The following is a 19785-nucleotide window of genomic DNA, read 5'->3' as shown; positions in this document are numbered from 1 at the left end:
AAAACTGAAATTAACAATATATTATCAGGAAATAATTAAACCAGAGATGTGTTATTCTAAGCTAAATATACTGTACGGTATTGCTAAACATCAAAAACTTAATGATATGATTTGTGAAGTATAACAACAGAAAATGAAAAAAGCTTTCAAATGAAAGTTTTTGTTTTGTTTTGTGTGGCATAGAACATCTACATATAAAACAATAATCAAGGTAATTAAAAAATTAAAACAAAAATAAATCAAGGTTGAATGGTTTCCAGCAAAGACACTTTTTATAATAAAAACACTTAAAAAGTTACAACACGACACCATGGCTAATTTAGAGCCAGATTACGAGTGGTGCGCTAACAGTTACGCTCAACTAAAAAGGGGTTCATCGTGGGTGTTTGCGTGAGTTGGGTTTATCACGCATATTACAAGCTGAAAGTAAATCTGATCGCTTTAGCGCAACGGAAGTTAACGCACAACAGAAGAGCTCGTACTCAGAGCTCTGGTTAACCATTTCACAAAAAAGAAAAGATTCACAAAACACATCAAAAATACATTAAAAAGTACAGTTACACTCATAATAACACTATCTAATAAAAAATATTCAAAACAAATTGCACAAAAAAATTATAAGGGCTCAAAGATATGAGGTGTTAGAAATAATAAGGCATGCAAAGAGCTTTAACACTGAGACACATACATATACGTGTCTAAATATGTCTATATATATATATATATATATATATATATATATATATATATATATGTTTATTTGTGGAACATATGTATTTATATGTGTATGTATGTATTCACACACATATACACATATAAACACTTAAATACATATATACACCCATATACACATAAATAATAGAATTGGAGCCCTTTCCAGTTAAGGGGACAGTCAAGTCCCAAAAAAAACTTTCATGATTCAAATAGGGCATGTAATTTTAAACAACTTTCCAATTTACTTTTATCACCAATTTTGCTTTGTTCTATTGGTATTATTAGTTGAAAGCTAAACCTAGGAGGTTAATATGCTAATTTCTTAGACCATGAAGGCCGCCTCTAATCTGAATGCATTTTGACAGTTTTTCACCACTAGAGGGCGTTAGTTCATGTGTTTTGTATAGATAACATTGAGCTCACGCAAGTGAAGTTACCTAGGAGTGAGCACTGATTGGCTAAAATGCAAGTCTGTCAAAAGAACTGAAATAAGGGGGCAGTTTGCAGAGGCTAAGATACAAGGTAATTACAGAGGTAAAACGTGTATTATTATAACTGTGTTGGTTATGTAAAACTGGGGAATGGGTAATAAAGGGATTATCTATCTATTTAAACAACAAAAATTATGGTGTTGACTGTCCCTTTAAGTAGATGAAAACATAAAAATGAAATTTTCATTTTTAATATAGTGTTATAGTGTGTATTTACTGTAAATATTTCACATTCCAATGTTCTGCACAAAGCAGAATATGTTCTAAGTAATTATAAATAGATATTCCTATTTATTTCTGCATAAATCTATACCAATATATAATTTTATATATATATATATATATATATATATATATATATATATATATATATATATATATATATATATATATAGGTATAGATATATATTGTACCAAAATACCATCAGATATATGTAGAAATATGTATTTATGAATAAATAGAACATACTCTTCTATGTGAAGAACGTTGGAATGTCAAATATTCATATTTTCATGTCGGGTTAGCGCACTTGAGAATTTGCAATGGGGTTTGCGCAAGAGTAGGGTGTTTTTTACCTCCTTTTTACTCCATTGATTTCTATGGGGGAATACATTAACTTTGCGCAACTTTTTGCGTGTGTCGGATGTCGGGTTAGTGCTCTTACCAATTTGTAATAAGAGCGTTACCTGAAGCGTGCAAAAAGATTACTTTAGCGGAGTTAGCACGCAAGCGATAGAGTTAAATACCGCTCCACTTATCTGGTTATCTGGTCCTTAGTGTATTAAACTTTTTCTTTTATGTTGTCAAATAATGCACAATAGCTCTGTTTGACAAGGGTTAATTGATTTTATATTATGCTTTGTGGTTGTCCTCGTACTTTTATCCATTTTTGTTTAGGCTGTAAAACCAGGGTAGTTATGAATTTTGCTTTAATGTTAGCTACCATGTAGCATTTTTTTATATTTCATTTCAAGATTGTTCTCTCTCTCTGTTTCTATCAAAACCTTCTCAGATTTCTGCACTTTCTTGTAACATTTGACATTGGAAACACATTATCTTTTATAAACCCATTTTATAACACTTATTTAAATCTCCTTGTTTTAACATTTCTGAACCTTAGCTAACATTCTATTGCCCACACTTACTAGTAAGTCTTCAATGTGAAGAGATGATAATACATTGAAGCAGATTTCATTTCTGAAATTGTGCAAATGTGTCAATATACTTTCAATATATCCATTTAGCTGCTCATGAGTCATGATATCACATATGAACTGCTTTTTTGAGAAACCTACGATTTATTTTTAATTTAAAGTGAATGTAAAGTTGAGCGTACTCGTTCACGTCATAGGATAGAATTTAAAAAAAAATAGGCAGACTTTCATTCATCAAATTTGTACTATTTATTGATATTCTCAGATTTTTACCTTTTAATGCTATTACGATAAGCACTGTCCTCCGCCCGCCATATTGCTCAATTGATTGACAGATGACAAATCTGCAATCCATTAATCGTTGTTTCCCTTTGCACAAATGTCACGCCCCAGGGGGGGCTTTGAACAACGATTAGTGGATTGCAGATTCGTCATCTGTAAAACAATTGAGGAATATTGCGGGTGCAGAAACGGGGCTTATAGTTATAGCATTAAAAGGTAAAAATCTGAGAATATCGATAAATAGTACAAATTTGATGAATGAAAGTCTGCCTAATTTTTAAAATTCTATCCTGTGACGTGAGCGAGTACGCTCAACTTTACATTCACTTCAAGTTTTCATGGATCAAATATCCTTTTTTTATATTATAGTCTCAAATAGAAATACAAATTATCATCTAAGGTGTTTATAAAGCATAGATTTGATTTGATAAATAAGTTTCTTTTTTATTTGAATTGGCATCTAGTGTCATTAAATATATTCCACTTTTAATAAAATACACACACAGCTTACTATATAATTCACACAACAAACAAATTAAAAATTTATATCTGTCATAGTTTTTTTTCCAACCAAAAATAAACGTGCTAGCAATATTTTTTTTGCTCCTTTGATGTATTGTAATTTCCATGAAAATTACCTGTCATGTATAGATCACGTAGGTATTAGACAACTTTCTTAAACATTTATGTAGTAAGTTCTTATTTTTTTGTATACATTTCTTTTTATAACATAGCAATCCATATTAACCAATGTTTATAATAATTTTGCTTTTGAGGTTTTATTTTTTTAATGCATTGCGTAAATTAATAACTGTTATTGGCTAGAAATATATTTAATTTCACTATATCAACCTTCAAAAAATATATAAAAAAAATAAGATGCTATTTTAAAGTACATTCCCAGAACCCAAACATTTTGTTTTTGGATCCACTTTAAATAAGTAGGGGAGTGTGATATGCTGTAAGGATGTATCAGCTCAGTTTTTGGAGGATGTCACAGTATTGCATCTGGACCACAAACTGTTGCTTAATAATTAATCATCTCAGTAAGTTTCCTCATGATGAGAGCTTAATATCTACCAGGGGAGCATCATCTACACCAACTTTTGATTCAAGTTTGATAAGAGGTTTTTCTGGGACTTGGATGTGTTCACTTAGTTTCTCATCATCTTGGGAAAGCAAGAGTTCAGCATTTTCCTCATTCTTTTTCTTCTTCTTCTTGACAGTGACCACTTCAGTGTAAGTGACTTCTTCTGAGATTGGTTCAGCAGAAGCATTCTCAGATGCAGAGTCTACTTCATCTTCTTTACCGCCTTCCTGTCCCTCAGCCTTGGTTCTGTTTTTGTTTTTCTTATTGATGTTGATCTTGAAAGTGTCTTTCTTTGGCGCTGCCTTAGCAATTGATTGTTTAAACCTCTCTCCAGATTGTTTTAGCCTCTCTCCAGACTGCCTTATTCTCTCTCTTCTTTCTGGAGTCACAATCCTAGTGCGCATTCTGTTTACTTTCTTTCCAAAATTCTGTTTTGTCTTCTGCATATTTTCTTTTGAAAAAGCCTTCTTGATGTTATCGATGCGCTGCATACCAGATTTCTTGAAACGTGAGGTTCTGCTTTCTTGGGCTTTATATTCTTCATCAGAAGAGAGGTCATCTGGTGCATACAACTTATCTCTCAAGTACCCATCCAAAGCAGAATCTTTAGAAACAGTCAGTCTTGTTGGACATTCAATATCTTCCTACATAAATAAAAGAACATTGCCATTTTATTAAAAGAAACAATAATAGGAATTATCTTTACATGTTCACATAATAAGAACCATAAACTCTAATCTATGTACTGAATTGTTCATATACATATGTGGACATTCCCATTGCTTTTTATGCACAAACATTTTAACACATCATCCTAGTGTGACCATGTAGATAGGCAGTAACCAAGTCACTCTAAAACCTAGGGGGACATGAGACCTTTTACTGGAATGAGGATAATTCCCCTCTTCAATTGAGGAGTCACATGATTCATGTTAGCATATTAATATGGAATTGGTAGCTGTCAAACTCATTAGTTATGAATGTAGGAGTGTTTTAAACTATTGCAACTGATGTTTAAAATGAGAAGTTACATAGTCCTCTGCTTATCACATGGTTCATGTGAAAATGTTAATTCCTTATATCATTAGAATGCTTTTAAATTTACTTTGTTATCTTAGTATCCTTTATTGAAGAGTAAATATAGGTAGACTGAGAGGAGCTTATGAGTTTGCACGTGTCTTCAGTATTTTATGGCAGCAGTGTTTGCAACTATGTATTACATTGCTATAAACATTGATGCAAACACTACTGCGAAATGGCTGAAGACATGCACATTCTTCTAAATTCAGCTAGGATTACTCTTTAACAAACAATACCAAGAGAACTAAGCACATTTGATAGAAGACATACATTTGAAAGTTATTTAACATGCAATGTTATATTCCAATCAAGTTTAATTTTTATTTTACTGTCCCTTTAAGTGTAATAGTAATCAATGAATGAATAGTAAAAGACAATGCAATAACACTTAGGCTTGGAGAGAAATAGTAGTTTAGACTTCACAGTTGCTGAATACACTGAATTCTGTAAGAAAAAGGGCAGACCCTGGAAGTCCCAGATACATGAGACCTGCCTCCCATAGAAAGTAATGAAAATCTGTTGGATATAAATTCTCACAAGGGAGAGTAAGTTTAACAAGGAATCACCTTGCACTGATATAAATTCTCAGTTTGCAACCAATACAAATTATACTGAAATGTTTTTACTGCAGTTTAACTTGCATTTGCTTCTAGTTTAGTAACTAATTTTCTGTAAGTTAAAAGAGTGTATTGTGAATTTTGAGTAAACTTCATCTGAATGCGACAGGCGAGATAAATCAGTAACATTAAAATGCAATTTTGAAATCAGCAATGTCCCAATAATGGTGCACGTTAGTGCAGAGGCACACAGCCAGCCTCCAACAAATCTTGAAAACATTGCTGCTCCACAGCACTCATGTAAAAACAATATCCTTTATTGCAGAGTTTGATCCAAGCAACGGAAATGTTTCAGACTATTCACCCTTATTCATGCTATCTAATATAGCCATCCCTTAGTACATTTATATCTCACCTTAAAATCAAAATGTTTATTACATGAAATTCAAATATGTATTCTCAACAACGCCACCTAGTGGCTCCTAGTATTATTCTATTGTCTCATATTCTCTCTAATCAATCCATCCTATACATCCTATACACAGAGGTTGTAGGTCTATCATAGAAAAACAGACATATCATAGTCCTCATTTATCCCATTGGGTTTGAGTGCATTCAGTGATTAAATCCAATATAACTCTCTCCTTAATGGAGCAGTAAGCAGTATTAAATTAACTTTAACATGGCATGAAACATCTGTGTTTTTTTTTTTGATACTTGAGTAATGAGAGAAAGGAACCATTGGTTTGTGATATCCATACTAAATCCACAGATAGAAATAATTTGCTCCATTATAATAGTTTTCATCCTGATAGGTTACTAAATGAATTATAAAACAAAAAGGTGTAAAGTGGTGCGCAAATCTACCCCCTGCACATATACAATTCTGTTCCCATAAACCAGATAAAAAGTGGATAAATAGTATAAAAAATATGTTCGTAAATGTGCGCTAACAGCCAGGGGATTGGTCGACAAAGATAAAAATACTAAGTAGAGAAAATTCTATAATTTATTGCCTAAAATTATTCCATAAAATTATATTAATTAATAAAAAATATTACATAAAATTCACATACACATGACCGGTCATCAATAAGCAATAATACTATCACCTAATGTGTCAACAGATATAAACGCTATAATATAAACAATAACCTAGTAAATTCAACCTTGCATGTTAAATCTCAAATGTGACCTATTAAAGTAGATCTTTGCTACTTAAGGATACGTGTTAATAAGGTTATACAGAGTTCATAAACCACTTATATTATTGTTTATACATAAACTCTTTGTATATCCTAGTATATGCTGTTTGCAAAAATAAAAAAAATAAAAAAATAGTAAAAGTCCTTTGTTATAAGCTGTATTGCAAAAATGTATTGAAAGTCTTTTAATGGAGGTCCATCCAACAATCCATTGTTGGACTAAATATTGGTAGATTACACCTGTCAGTTGTAAGAGCTCGTCCATACAAATGTTGGTGTCTAAGCTTTAAAGATGTACTTCCAGATTGGTGACCTAATGATTTTCAGTGTCCAATCGCAGACTGTTACACCTCTGTGTGCTTACCTGCATGTAGTTTCCACTTGCGGTATAATATAGTAGGGCACAGGTGTCTATACAGTTCTGTGTCGCTGGTTTCCCGGGTGCGTGACGTCACTCTCTGGAAGTAGTTCCGTTTTATAAGGGAATATCCTTACTCTGCGCAGAGTTCCGTACTTGCAATATAGTCCTTCTTTGGATCCGTGTAATCCTTGGAACTGACTTGTTAATCTTATCCTCAGCAAACTGTTATCAGCAAACTGTTATCCTGTTCAATCTTCCGGAGAGCTGTTATTGCAAGAACACCTCTCTCTAGCAGTTCAGCGAGAGGTGTTCCTGCAATAACAGCTCTCCGAAAGATTGAACAGGATAACAGTTTGCTGAGGATAAGATTAACAAGCCAGTTCCAAGGATTACACGGATCCAAAGAGGGACTATATTGCAAGTACGGAACTCCGCGCAGAGTAAGGATATTCCCTTATAAAATGGAACTACTTACAGAGAGTGACGTCACGCACCCGGGAAAACCAGCGACACAGAGCTGTATAGACACCTGTGCCCTGCTATATTATACGGCAAGTGGAAACTACATGCAGGTAAGCACACAGAGGTGTAACAGCCCGCGATTGGACACTGAAAATCATCAGGTCACCAATCTGGAAGTACATCTTTAAAACTTAGACACCAACATTTGTATGGACGAGCTCTTACAACTGACAGGTGTAATCTACCAATATTTAGTCCAACAAATCTACCTATTAACATTGTAACGCAAGATATTGCGTATGGACCTCCATTAAAAGACTTTCAATACATTTTTGCAAAACAGCTTATAATAAAGGACTTTTACTATTTTTTTATTTTTTTTATTTTTGCAAACAGTATATACTAGGATATACAAAGAGTTTATGTATAAACAATAATATAAGCGGTTTATGAATTCTGTATAACCTTATTAACACGTATCCTTAAGTAGCAAAGATCTACTTTAATAGGTCACATTTGAGATTTAAAATGCAAGGTTGAATTTACTAGGGCCTAGATTTAGAGTTTTGTCGGTAAGGACCCGCGTAGCTAACGCCGGCTTTTTTCTGGCCGCACCATAAAAATAACTCTGGTATTGAGAGTCCACATAAAGGCTGCGTTAGGCTCCAAAAAAGGAGCGTAGAGCATATTTAACGCAGCTTCAACTCTCGATACCAGAGTTGCTTACGCAAGCGGCCAGCCTCAAAAACGTGCTCGTGCACGATTCCCCCATAGAAAACAATGGGGCTGTTTGAGCTGAAAAAAAACCTAACACCTGCAAAAAAGCAGCCAATCAGATTGAGCTCGCATTCTATTGGCTGTTCCGATCAGCCAATAGAATGCGAGCTAAATCTGATTGGCTGATTCCATCAGCCAATCAGAATATTCCTACCTTAATTCCGATTGGCTGATAGAATCCTATCAGCCAATCGGAATTCGAGGGACGCCATCTTGGATGACGTCATTTAAAGGAACCGTCATTCGTCGTTCAGTCGTCGGCCAGGATGGATGTTCCGCGTCGGAGGTCTTCAGGATGCTGCCGCTCCGTTCCAGATGGATGTCGATAGAAGATGCCGCCTGGATGAAGACTTCAATCGGATGGAAGACCTCTTCTGCCCCGCTTGGATGAAGACTTCAATCGGATGGAAGACCTCTTCTGCCCCGCTTGGATGAAGACTTCTACCGGATCATGGACATCTTCAGCCCCCCGCTTGGGCTTGGATCAGGACATCGGAGGAGCTCTTCAGGACCGATCGGTGAACCTGGTATGGTGAAGACAAGGTAGGAAGATCTTCAGGGGCATAGTGTTAGGTTTATTTAAGGGGGGTTTGGGTTAGATTAGGGGTATGTGGGTGGTGGGTTGTAATGTTGGGGGGGGTATTGTATGTTTTTTTTACAGGCAAAAGAGCTGAACTTCTTGGGGCATGCCCCGCAAAGGGCCCAGTTCAGGGCTGGTAAGGTAAAAGAGCTTTTAACTTTAGTAATTTAGAATAGGGTAGGGCATTTTTTATTTTGGGGGGCTTTGTTGTTTTATTAGGGGGCTTAGAGTAGGTGTAATTAGTTTAAAATTGTTGTAATATTTTTCTTATGTTTGTAGATATTTTTTTATTTTTTGTAACTTAGTTCTTTTTTATTTTTTGTACTTTAGTTAGTTTATTTCATTGTAGTTATTTGTAGATATTGTATTTAATTAATGTATTGATAGTGTAGTGTTAGGTTTAATTGTAGGTAATTGTAGGTATTTTATTTAATTAATTTAATGATAGTATAGTGTTAGGTTTAATTGTAACTTAGGTTAGGATTTATTTTACAGGTAATTTTGTAATTATTTTAACTAGGTAACTATTAAATAGTTCTTAACTATTTAATAGCTATTGTACATGGTTAAACTAATTACAAAGTTGCCTGTAAAATAAATATTAATCCTAAAATAGCTACAATGCAATTATAATTTATATTGTAGCTATATTAGGATTTATTTTACAGGTAAGTATTTAGCTTTAAATAGGAATAATTTATTTAATAAGAGTTAATTAATTTCGTTAGATGTAAATTATATTTAACTTAGGGGGGTGTTAGTGTTAGGGTTAGACTTAGCTTTAGGGGTTAATACATTTATTAGAGTAGCGGCGAGATCCGGTCCGCAGATTAGGGGTTAATAATTGAAGTTAGGTGTCGGCGATGTTAGGGAGGGCAGATTAGGGGTTAATACTATTTATTATAGGGTTAGTGAGGCGGATTAGGGGTTAATAACTTTATTATAGTAGCGCTCAGGTCCGCTCCGCAGATTAGGGGTTAATAAGTGTAGGCAGGTGGAGGCGACGTTGTGGGGGGCAGATTAGGGGTTAATAAATATAATATAGGGGTCGGCGGTGTTAGGGGCAGCAGATTAGGGGTACATAAGGATAACGTAGTTGGCGGTCGGTAGATTAGGGGTTAAAAAAATTTAATCGAGTGGCGGCGATGTGGGGGGACCTCGGTTTAGGGGTACATAGGTAGTTTATGGGTGTTAGTGTACTTTAGAGTACAGTAGTTAAGAGCTTTATGAACCGGCGTTAGCCCAGAAAGCTCTTAACTACTGACTTTTTTCCTGCGGCTGGAGTTTTGTCGTTAGAGTTCTAACGCTCACTTCAGACACGACTCTAAATACCGGAGTTAGAAAAATCCCATTGAAAAGATAGGATACGCAATTTACGTAAGGGGATCTGCGGTATGGAAAAGTCGCGGCTGAAAAGTGAGCGTTAGACCCTTTTTTGACTGACTCCAAATACCGGAGTTAGCCTAAAACCAGCGTTAGGAGCCTCTAACGCTGGTTTTCACGGCTAACGCCAAACTCCAAATCTAGGCCTAGGTTATTGTTTATATTATAGAGTTTATATCTGTTGACACATTAGGTGATAGTATTATAGCTTATTGATGACCGGTCATGTGTATGTGAATTTTATGTAATATTTTTTATTAATTGATATAATTTCATGGAATAATTTTAGGCAATAAATTATAGAATTTTCTCTACTTAGTATTTTTATCTTTGTCGACCAATCCCCTGGCTGTTAGCGCACATTTACTAACCTACTTTTTATACTAAATGAATTACCAAGGAGTCAATTAATACGGGTAAAACAAATTGTGAATCAGGAGAATAAGGTACGTTTTTGGCAAGGGCATATCTAAAAAAAGTAATAGAAAAGGAGATTGAGGAGGTGAAAAAAATACCCTGCAGCAAAGTAAAATTAAATGTAAGGATGAACGCTTGGTCTTAGTTTCTACATTTTGAAATCTTTCACAAAATAAAGGTACTGCTTATTAAAAATTCAGACTAAGTGCTATCGCTTTATCTTTGTATTATGAACTTGTTTATTTTGTTACTCTAGTGTCCTTTAAAGGGACATTAAACTGACAGGTACAACTACACTAGAATAGTTACTACTCACCATAATATCATGTTTCTTCCTGTCTCTGTAGCTCTATGTTGATAATGGAAGCAAATTGGAAAATGTTTTTTTGATGTTCTAGCCGAATCATGAAAGCTTAATTTTGAGTTTAGTGTCCCTTTAAGCTCTACATTATTACAGCCAGGATATTTTATTTATATATATTTGTTCTTCTGTCCTGGAAAATAAATCCTGTGTCGAACCATAGCAAACACAATGCATCGTCAAAATCTTAAAAAACAAAAACCCTAAGGTATCATCCAGGGCTGTCATATCATAGAGTAGCTTAGTAAATATATTCTGACATTATTGCAGTCAGGACATTTTATTTATTTATTTCTACTTACCCTCCAGGAACAAACATCAAAGTATTATTCAGTGTTGTTAAAACAAAGATTACATTCTGTTTGCTAATATTTTAGTTATAATTTCTGAATCAAATATATCCAAAGTATGTTTTTTTATTCTGTGTTTGAAAAGAAAGCATTTATACAAAAATGAATATAAACATGAGTAGGTTTTCCAACCTTCCCTTATTCCCAAGGATCTCTCTTATTTGCCCAAACATTTTCATAGTCTCCCAGGTTCCCTTATTTAGAAATAATTTCTCCCTTATTTTTTTACAACATGCAAAATCTTAATTTCAAACATTTAGGGCTAGATTACTAGTGGAGCGCAAATGTTGGCAATAAGGGGTTTATCGCGAGGGTTTGCGCCCGTTGGGCTTACCACTGGTATTACGAGTTGAAAATAGATGCAATCACTTGAGGGCAATCGCGATTCATGCTAGAATGAGTACGGGACTTGAGAGCTCTGGTTAACTGTTTAGCAAAACATAAAAGTTGCACAAAACACATCAAAAATACATTACAAAGTACAGTTACACTCACTATAACACTATCTAATAACATTTATTAAAACTAAATATGCACACAAAAGTTATAAAGGCTCAAAGATATGAGGTCAAAAATGGCAGGCAAAGGGCTTTCACATAGAGATACATACATATAAATGTCTATAGATATATATGTATGTGTATATATATATATATATATATATATATATATATATATATATTTATATATACAGGGAGTGCAGAATTATTAGGCAACATTTTGACCACATCATCCTCTTTATGCATGTTGTCTTACTCCAAGCTGTATAGGCTTGAAAGCCTACTACCAATTAAGCATATTAGATGATGTGCATCTCTGTAATGAGAAGGGGTGTGGTCTAATGACATCAACACCCTATATCAGGTGTGCATAATTATTAGGCAACTTCCTTTCCTTTGGCAAAATGGGTCAAAAGAAGGACTTGACAGGCTCAGAAAAGTCAAAAATAGTGAGATATCTTGCAGAGGGATGCAGCACTCTTAAAATTGCAAAGCTTCTGAAACGTGATCATCGAACAATCAAGCGTTTCATTCAAAATAGTCAACAGGGTCGCAAGAAGCGTGTGGAAAAACCAAGGCGCAAAATAACTGCCCATGAACTGAGAAAAGTCAAGCGTGCAGCTGCCAAGATGCCACTTGCCACCAATTTGGCCATATTTCAGAGCTGCAACATCACTGGAGTGCCCAAAAGCACAAGGTGTGCAATACTCAGAGACATGGCCAAGGTAAGAAAGGCTGAAAGACGACCACCACTGAACAAGACACACAAGCTGAAACGTCAAGACTGGGCCAAGAAATATCTCAAGACTGATTTTTCTAAGGTTTTATGGACTGATGAAATGAGAGTGAGTCTTGATGGGCCAGATGGATGGGCCCGTGGCTGGATTGGTAAAGGGCAGAGAGCTCCAGTCCGACTCAGACGCCAGCAAGGTGGAGGTGGAGTACTGGTTTGGGCTGGTATCATCAAAGATGAGCTTGTGGGGCCTTTTCGGGTTGAGGATGGAGTCAAGCTCAACTCCCAGTCCTACTGCCAGTTTCTGGAAGACACCTTCTTCAAGCAGTGGTACAGGAAGAAGTCTGCATCCTTCAAGAAAAACATGATTTTCATGCAGGACAATGCTCCATCACACGCGTCCAAGTACTCCACAGCGTGGCTGGCAAGAAAGGGTATAAAAGAAGAAAATCTAATGACATGGCCTCCTTGTTCACCTGATCTGAACCCCATTGAGAACATGTGGTCCATCATCAAATGTGAGATTTACAAGGAGGGAAAACAGTACACCTCTCTGAACAGTGTCTGGTAGGCTGTGGTTGCTGCTGCATGCAATGTTGATGGTGAACAGATCAAAACACTGACAGAATCCATGGATGGCAGGCTTTTGAGTGTCCTTGCAAAGAAAGGTGGCTATATTGGTCACTGATTTGTTTTTGTTTTGTTTTTGAATGTCAGAAATGTATATTTGTGAATGTTGAGATGTTATATTGGTTTCACTGGTAAAAATAAATAATTGAAATGGGTATATATTTGTTTTTTGTTAAGTTGCCTAATAATTATGCACAGTAATAGTCACCTGCACACACAGATATCCCCCTAAAATAGCTAAAACTAAAAACAAAGTAAAAACTACTTCCAAAAATATTCAGCTTTGATATTAATGAGTTTTTTGGGTTCATTGAGAACATGGTTGTTGTTCAATAATAAAATTAATCCTCAAAAATACAACTTGCCTAATAATTCTGCACTCCCTGTATATATATACAGTATATATAAATATAAATATATATATATATATATATATATATATATATATACAGGTGGCCCTCGTTTTACAACGGTTCAATTTACACCGTTTCAGAATAACAACCTTTTTTTCCAGTCATGTAACTGCTATTAAAAAGCATTGAGAAGCAGTGCATTTATTAAAATAGCCAGTAGGTGGAGATGTCCGCGTGTGTTGCAGCAAAGCCAAGCAAGCTGAAATTAATCAGTTTAACCAGACCTGAGCTATTGAGCAGATTTCAAAGGAACAAGATCTTCCTGTCTATAAATCAGTCCAGATTGGAATGCATAGAAAGAACTGTTTGCAGAAAAATGCAAGTGAAGTCTGTGTTGTGTGATTATTTTATTAGGTTTATAATGCTGTTTAGCATTTAAAGTCTTCATTTCAAAGGTTTAAAAATAATGTATTAGGTGTTACTTATGACAATTTTGAGAGGGGCCTGGAACCTATCTCCCTCACTTCCCATTGACTTACATTATAAACTGGGTTTCAATTTACAACGGTTTCGATTTACAACCATTCCTTCTGGAACCTAACCCAGGCGTAAACTGAGGGCTACCTGTATATATATATATATATATATATATATATATATATATATATATATATATAAAAAGTGTAACAGGTAAAGCACTCACTGGGCTTCAGACTTCAAACGTGATAACAAGATTTATTTACTGTGACGTTTCGGGACAAACACGTCCCTTCCTCTGACAGTTGAAAACTCCAAACAAACAGACTTATAAAGGCATACATAACCCACCCCCAGCTGAATTACCAATCATTGAAAACCGTGTGCAAAATACTATGGTCTCAACCAATGCTTAATAAATGTGTGTTCAATATAATGTATTCACAAATACAAAGTGAAAAGATAATAAGCAGTTGCTGCAGCATTAATAAAAATTAATACAAAAAGTGATACAAGTGTAAAGATAGCACAAATATTGCCCAATGTCCTCAAAATATTCACAGTATACATTGTTTTGATCATTATACCCCTATGTCAAAAATGGACTCTCCTCCATCGCCACTCAGGGATACTAACAACACAGACGGATACTCCCATTGTGCCTATCAATTAAAAATTCACAAATCCGAAGCTCAGTAGTTGTTTATAATGAGCGGCACCCATTTCATTCATCTACCGCATCTCCATTCACAAACTGTAAACTAAAAAAAACAAAACCGATTGTTGACAGAAGCTCACGAAGTGAACCCATACCAAGTTATTGTGCCACAGCACGCCCCCTCGCCTTCTATTGGACCGATCTCCATGTTGTCCAAGTAACAGAAAAAACAAAGGCGTGCCCCACCAACAGCCGAATGGTAGTGTTAGAGTCAAAGGTTTCAGTATCCGCCCCCTGTGGGAGTATCTCCTCATATAAAAACAAACACAAAGGTTGCTATGGGTAACAGTCACGAAGATAAATGGCAAAGACTGCCCCTAATCAGAACTCCTATAATCACATAGGTCCTCATCTACACCCCCTCCGGCATGTAACATCTCACCTAAACCAAAATATCCTCTAGTACGTTAACTCAATAAAACAAACCAATCCAATATATCAGGACCAAAAGATGTATTCTGCATTACCATTCTGACTGTTGCACCACAACACACCCCATCACCTCCTATTGGACCGCTCGCCGCATTGTCATAGTACCCGACAAAACCGACAAAAGCATGCCCCAACAGCTGTGAAAAGATATCGTACTGGGATCGGAGAATTTCATACACGCCCACTGTGGGCGTACCTCCCCTACAGCAAAATAAACATAAGGTTGCAAATAGTGACAAAAACAAAGAGTCAGAGCTTAGAAAAGTGAATGTGAATGGCAGAGGATCCAACTAACGCCCCCAGACGAAACTCCTAGCATCTCATAAGTCCTTACATATACCACCTACAAGCGTGTAACAACTAAATAAAACATATCACCTAAACCAAAATCATATAATGAATGTACCTCACCCGATGTCCCAAAACAATATGGTGTATCCAAAGTTACCGACAAGGTGTCCCAAAGTGTAACAAGCTCCATTGGAAGCTATAAAAACCAAAGAATATATATATATATATAAATATAAATATACTTAAAAATAATAAATAATATAAATATACTTAGAAAAATAATATAAATATACTAGGAAAATAATATACAGGTAGCCCTCAGTTTACGCCGGGGTTAGGTTCCAGAAGGAATGGTTGTAAATTGAAACTGTTGTAAATTGAAACCCAGTTTATAATGTAAGTCAATGGGAAGTGAGGGATATAGGTTCCAGGCCCCTCTCAAAATTGTCATAAGTAACACCTAATACATTATTTTTAAAGCTTTGAAATGAAGACTTTAAAGGCTAAACAGCATTATAAACCTAATAAAATAATCACACAACACAGAATATATAATTAAACTAAGTTAAATGAAAAAAAATGTGCTAAACAGCATTATAAACCTAATAAAATAATCACACAACGCAGACTTCACTTGCATTTTTCTCCAAACAGTTATTTCTATGCATTCCGATCTGGACTGATTTATAAACAGGAAGATCTTGTTCCTTTGAAATCTGTTCAATAGCTCAGGTCTGGTTAAACTGATTAATTTCAGCTTGCTTTGCTTTGCTGCAACACAAGCGGACAGTTCCACCTACTGGCTATTTTAATAAATGCACTGCTTCTCAATGCTTTTCAATAGCAGTCACATGACTGGAAAAAACGGTTGTTATTCTGAAACGGTGTAAATTGAACCGTTGTAAAACGAGGGCCTCCTGTAAATATATTTAGAAAAAATATTTAGAAAAAATATTTAGAAAAAATACCGCCTAGTGTCTTGTATTGCTCAAAACTAACCAAATAACAGAGTATATGCCACCATCAAAGAGTAGTTATCCTAAAACACCCAAGCCATCCATTCATGAATCACAGTGAATCTACTAGATACCATCCAACCATATCATGACTCTGTCCTATGTCAAATCACCACCGTGAGTAAATAGACATACTGCCAACAACACTAAAAATGAGAAAAAATAAAAAATAAATATCCAACCAACCTGAAAAACAAGAGGAGCCACCACTAAAACACTAAAACACAGGGGTGTCAAAACCAGAGGACAAGAGCAAAAATGTGGCCAAACAATTGAAGTGTATGAAGTGCACAAGTGTCTCACCTGAACAGTGTATGTGTATATTAAAACCAGTAAAAAAAAACAATAGAATTAAGCAAATAAAAACAATGTAACTCCTGGCAAATATAATCACCGGCTCATAAAGCAACACTAGAGCCAACAAGGTAATATACTAGATATAGATAACCAGCATCAGAGAAAAAGAAAGGGGGGGAGGGGGATGTGGGGAAGGGGGAAGGGGGATGTGGGGAAGGGGTAAAAAGGAGGGTGGAAGAGAAGGAGGGGAGAAAGAAAAGCTAGAAAAGATGGGAAAAAAGATGGAAAAAAACTGAAAAACAGGAAGAAAAAGAGAAAAAGGAAGAATAAAAGAAAAAAGAGAAAAAAAGAGAGAAAAAAGAAAAAAGAAAAAAAGAAGAAAAAAGAAAAAAAGAAGAAGAGAAAAGAAAGAAAAAAGAAGAAAAGAAGAAAGAAAAAAGAAAGAAACAAAGAGAAAAAAAGGAAAAAAAGGGGGGGAAAGAGGATATGCCCCCAACTGAACCGGATCATGTACTCTCATAGGAAAACTAATCTGTGGACTGTCCATGTGGTAATGGTAAACTGCAATCATAATTAGAGTCAAACTCAGCCAAGATATGCTTGCCACCCTGTATGGGTATTCAAGCCTCTTGGGGTCAGTGTTTCCAATTCATGGATCCAACGAGTTTCCTTCTGCAATAGCATCTTGGCTCTGTTTCCTCCTCTCTTCATACTTGGCACATGGTCAATCAACCGGAATCTCATGTCGGTCACAGTATGGTTCTTCTCAAGGAAATGGCGAGCCACCGGTTCATCAGCCTTGCCATTCTTCAAAGCTGATCTAATATTTGACCGGTGGTTCACCATCCTAGTCCTGGCATCGTCCGTCGTTTTGCCAATGTAGAACATACCACATGGGCAATTGAGGAGGTATATAACAAATGTAGTAGTGCATGTTAAGAAATAGTTAATCCTGTACTTCTTCTTCTTCTCTGGATGCTGGAAGGAATTTCCTGCATGCATGCTGTTGCATGTGACGCAACCAAGAAATTTGAAACACCCATTCTTTTTCTTCAGCCAAGTCTGTTTATCAGGTATAGGTGAGATATCCGTCTTCATAAGTGAGTCCCTTAGGCTTCTCCCTCTGCGATACGCCAAACGTGGTGCCTGCCAATGTGCAAATGGTAAGGCTGCATCAGTTGTAATCAGTTTCCAATCCTCTTTGACTGCTCTAGAAATCCGATGTTGATCAGGGGAGTATGTAGTCACAAAAGTCAGTTGTTTCTTCTTTTCACCTTCAGAATTTATGTTCACAGTCCCCTGGACCACCTGATCACAAATTTTCATCAGCTCCTTCTTGTTATACCCTCTCTGGGCAAATCTATCAATCATTTCTGCCAATTGTACACTACACCGTTCTGGGTCAGTGTTGTTACGTATCACACTTTGGAATTGGGCCTTGGGTATGTTCCTGATAAGAGATGGCTGATGACAACTCCTTGCGTGTAGTATTGTGTTTCTATCGGTTTCTAACATCCAAGTAGTCCACAGTTTCACTATTTGGCAGAAATGATTGATAGATTTGCCCAGAGAGGGTATAACAAGAAGGAGCTGATGAAAATGTGTGATCAGGTGGTCCAGGGGACTGTGAACATAAATTCTGAAGGTGAAAAGAAGAAACAACTGACTTTTGTGACTACATACTCCCCTGATCAACATCGGATTTCTAGAGCAGTCAAAGAGGAGTGGAAACTGATTACAACTGATGCAGCCTTACCATTTGCACATTGGCAGGCACCACGTTTGGTGTATCGCAGAGGGAGAAGCCTAAGGGACTCACTTATGAAGACGGATATCTCACCTATACCTGATAAACAGACTTGGCTGAAGAAAAAGAATGGGTGTTTCAAATGTCTTGGTTGCGTCACATGCAACAGCATGCATGCAGGAAATTCCTTCCAGCATCCAGAGAAGAAGAAGAAGTACAGGATTAACTATTTCTTAACATGCACTACTACCTTTGTTATATACCTCCTCAATTGCCCATGTGGTATGTTCTACATTGGCAAAACGACGGACGATGCCAGGACTAGGATGGCGAACCACCGGTCAAATATTAGATCAGCTTTGAAGAATGGCAAGGCTGATCAACCGGTGGCTCACCATTTCCTTGAGAAGAACCATACTGTGACCGACATGAGATTCCGGTTGATTGACCATGTGCCAAGTATGAAGAGAGGAGGAAACAGAGCCAAGATGCTATTGCAGAAGGAGACTCGTTGGATCCATGAATTGGAAACACTGACCCCAAGAGGCTTGAATACCCATACAGGGTAGCAAGCATATCTTGGCTGAGTTTGACTCTAATTATGATTGCAGTTTACCATTACCACATGGACAGTCCACAGATTCGTTTTCCTATGAGAGTACATGATCCGGTTCAGCTGGGGGCATATCCTCTTTCCCCCCCTTTTTTCATTTTTTCTCTTTGTTTCTTTCTTTTTTCTTTCTTCTTTTTTTCTTTCTTTTCTCTTCTTCTTTTTTCTTTTTTCTTCTTTTTTCTTTTTTCTCTCTTTTTTTCTCTTTTTTTCTTTTATTCTTCCCTTTTCTCTTTTTCTTCCTGTTTTTCTGTTTTTTCCATCTTTTTCCCATCTTTTCTTTCTCCCCTCCCCTCCTTCTCTTCCCCCCTCCTTTTCCCCCCTTCCCCACATCCCCCTCCCCCCCCCCTTTCTTTTTCTCTGATGCTGGTTATCTATATCTAGTATATTACCTTGTTGGCTCTAGTGTTGCTTTATGAGCCGGTGATTATATTTGCCAGGAGTTACATTGTTTTTATTTGCTTTTTTCTATTGTTTTTTTTTACTGGTTTTAATATACACATACACTGTTCAGGTGAGACACTTGTGCACTTCATACACTTCAATTGTTTGGCCACATTTTTGCTCTTGTCCTCTGGTTTTGACACCCCTGTGTTTTAGTGGTGGCTCCTCTTGTTTTTCAGGTTGGTTGGATATTTATTTTTTATTTTTTCTCATTTTTAGTGTTGTTGGCAGTATGTCTATTTACTCACGGTGGTGATTTGACATAGGACAGA

General features: G+C 36.1%; 1 protein-coding gene across 1 annotated transcript in view; it reads right to left on the bottom strand.

The window, feature by feature from the left end:
* Positions 1 to 3060: 3060 nt before the first annotated feature.
* The window catches only part of CAVIN4 (caveolae associated protein 4), a 43044-nt gene continuing 26319 nt past the window's right edge, over positions 3061 to 19785 (bottom strand). Inside the window, exon 2 of the mRNA XM_053714587.1 lies at positions 3061 to 4376. Within this exon, the coding sequence (XP_053570562.1) occupies positions 3699 to 4376 (678 nt within the window). The 3' untranslated portion in view covers positions 3061 to 3698. The remainder of the gene's footprint in view (positions 4377 to 19785) is intronic.

This window comes from Bombina bombina, chromosome 5, assembly GCF_027579735.1.
Source record: "Bombina bombina isolate aBomBom1 chromosome 5, aBomBom1.pri, whole genome shotgun sequence".
Classification (NCBI taxonomy): domain Eukaryota; kingdom Metazoa; phylum Chordata; class Amphibia; order Anura; family Bombinatoridae; genus Bombina; species Bombina bombina.
This window is presented reverse-complemented; position numbering and strand designations above follow the sequence as displayed.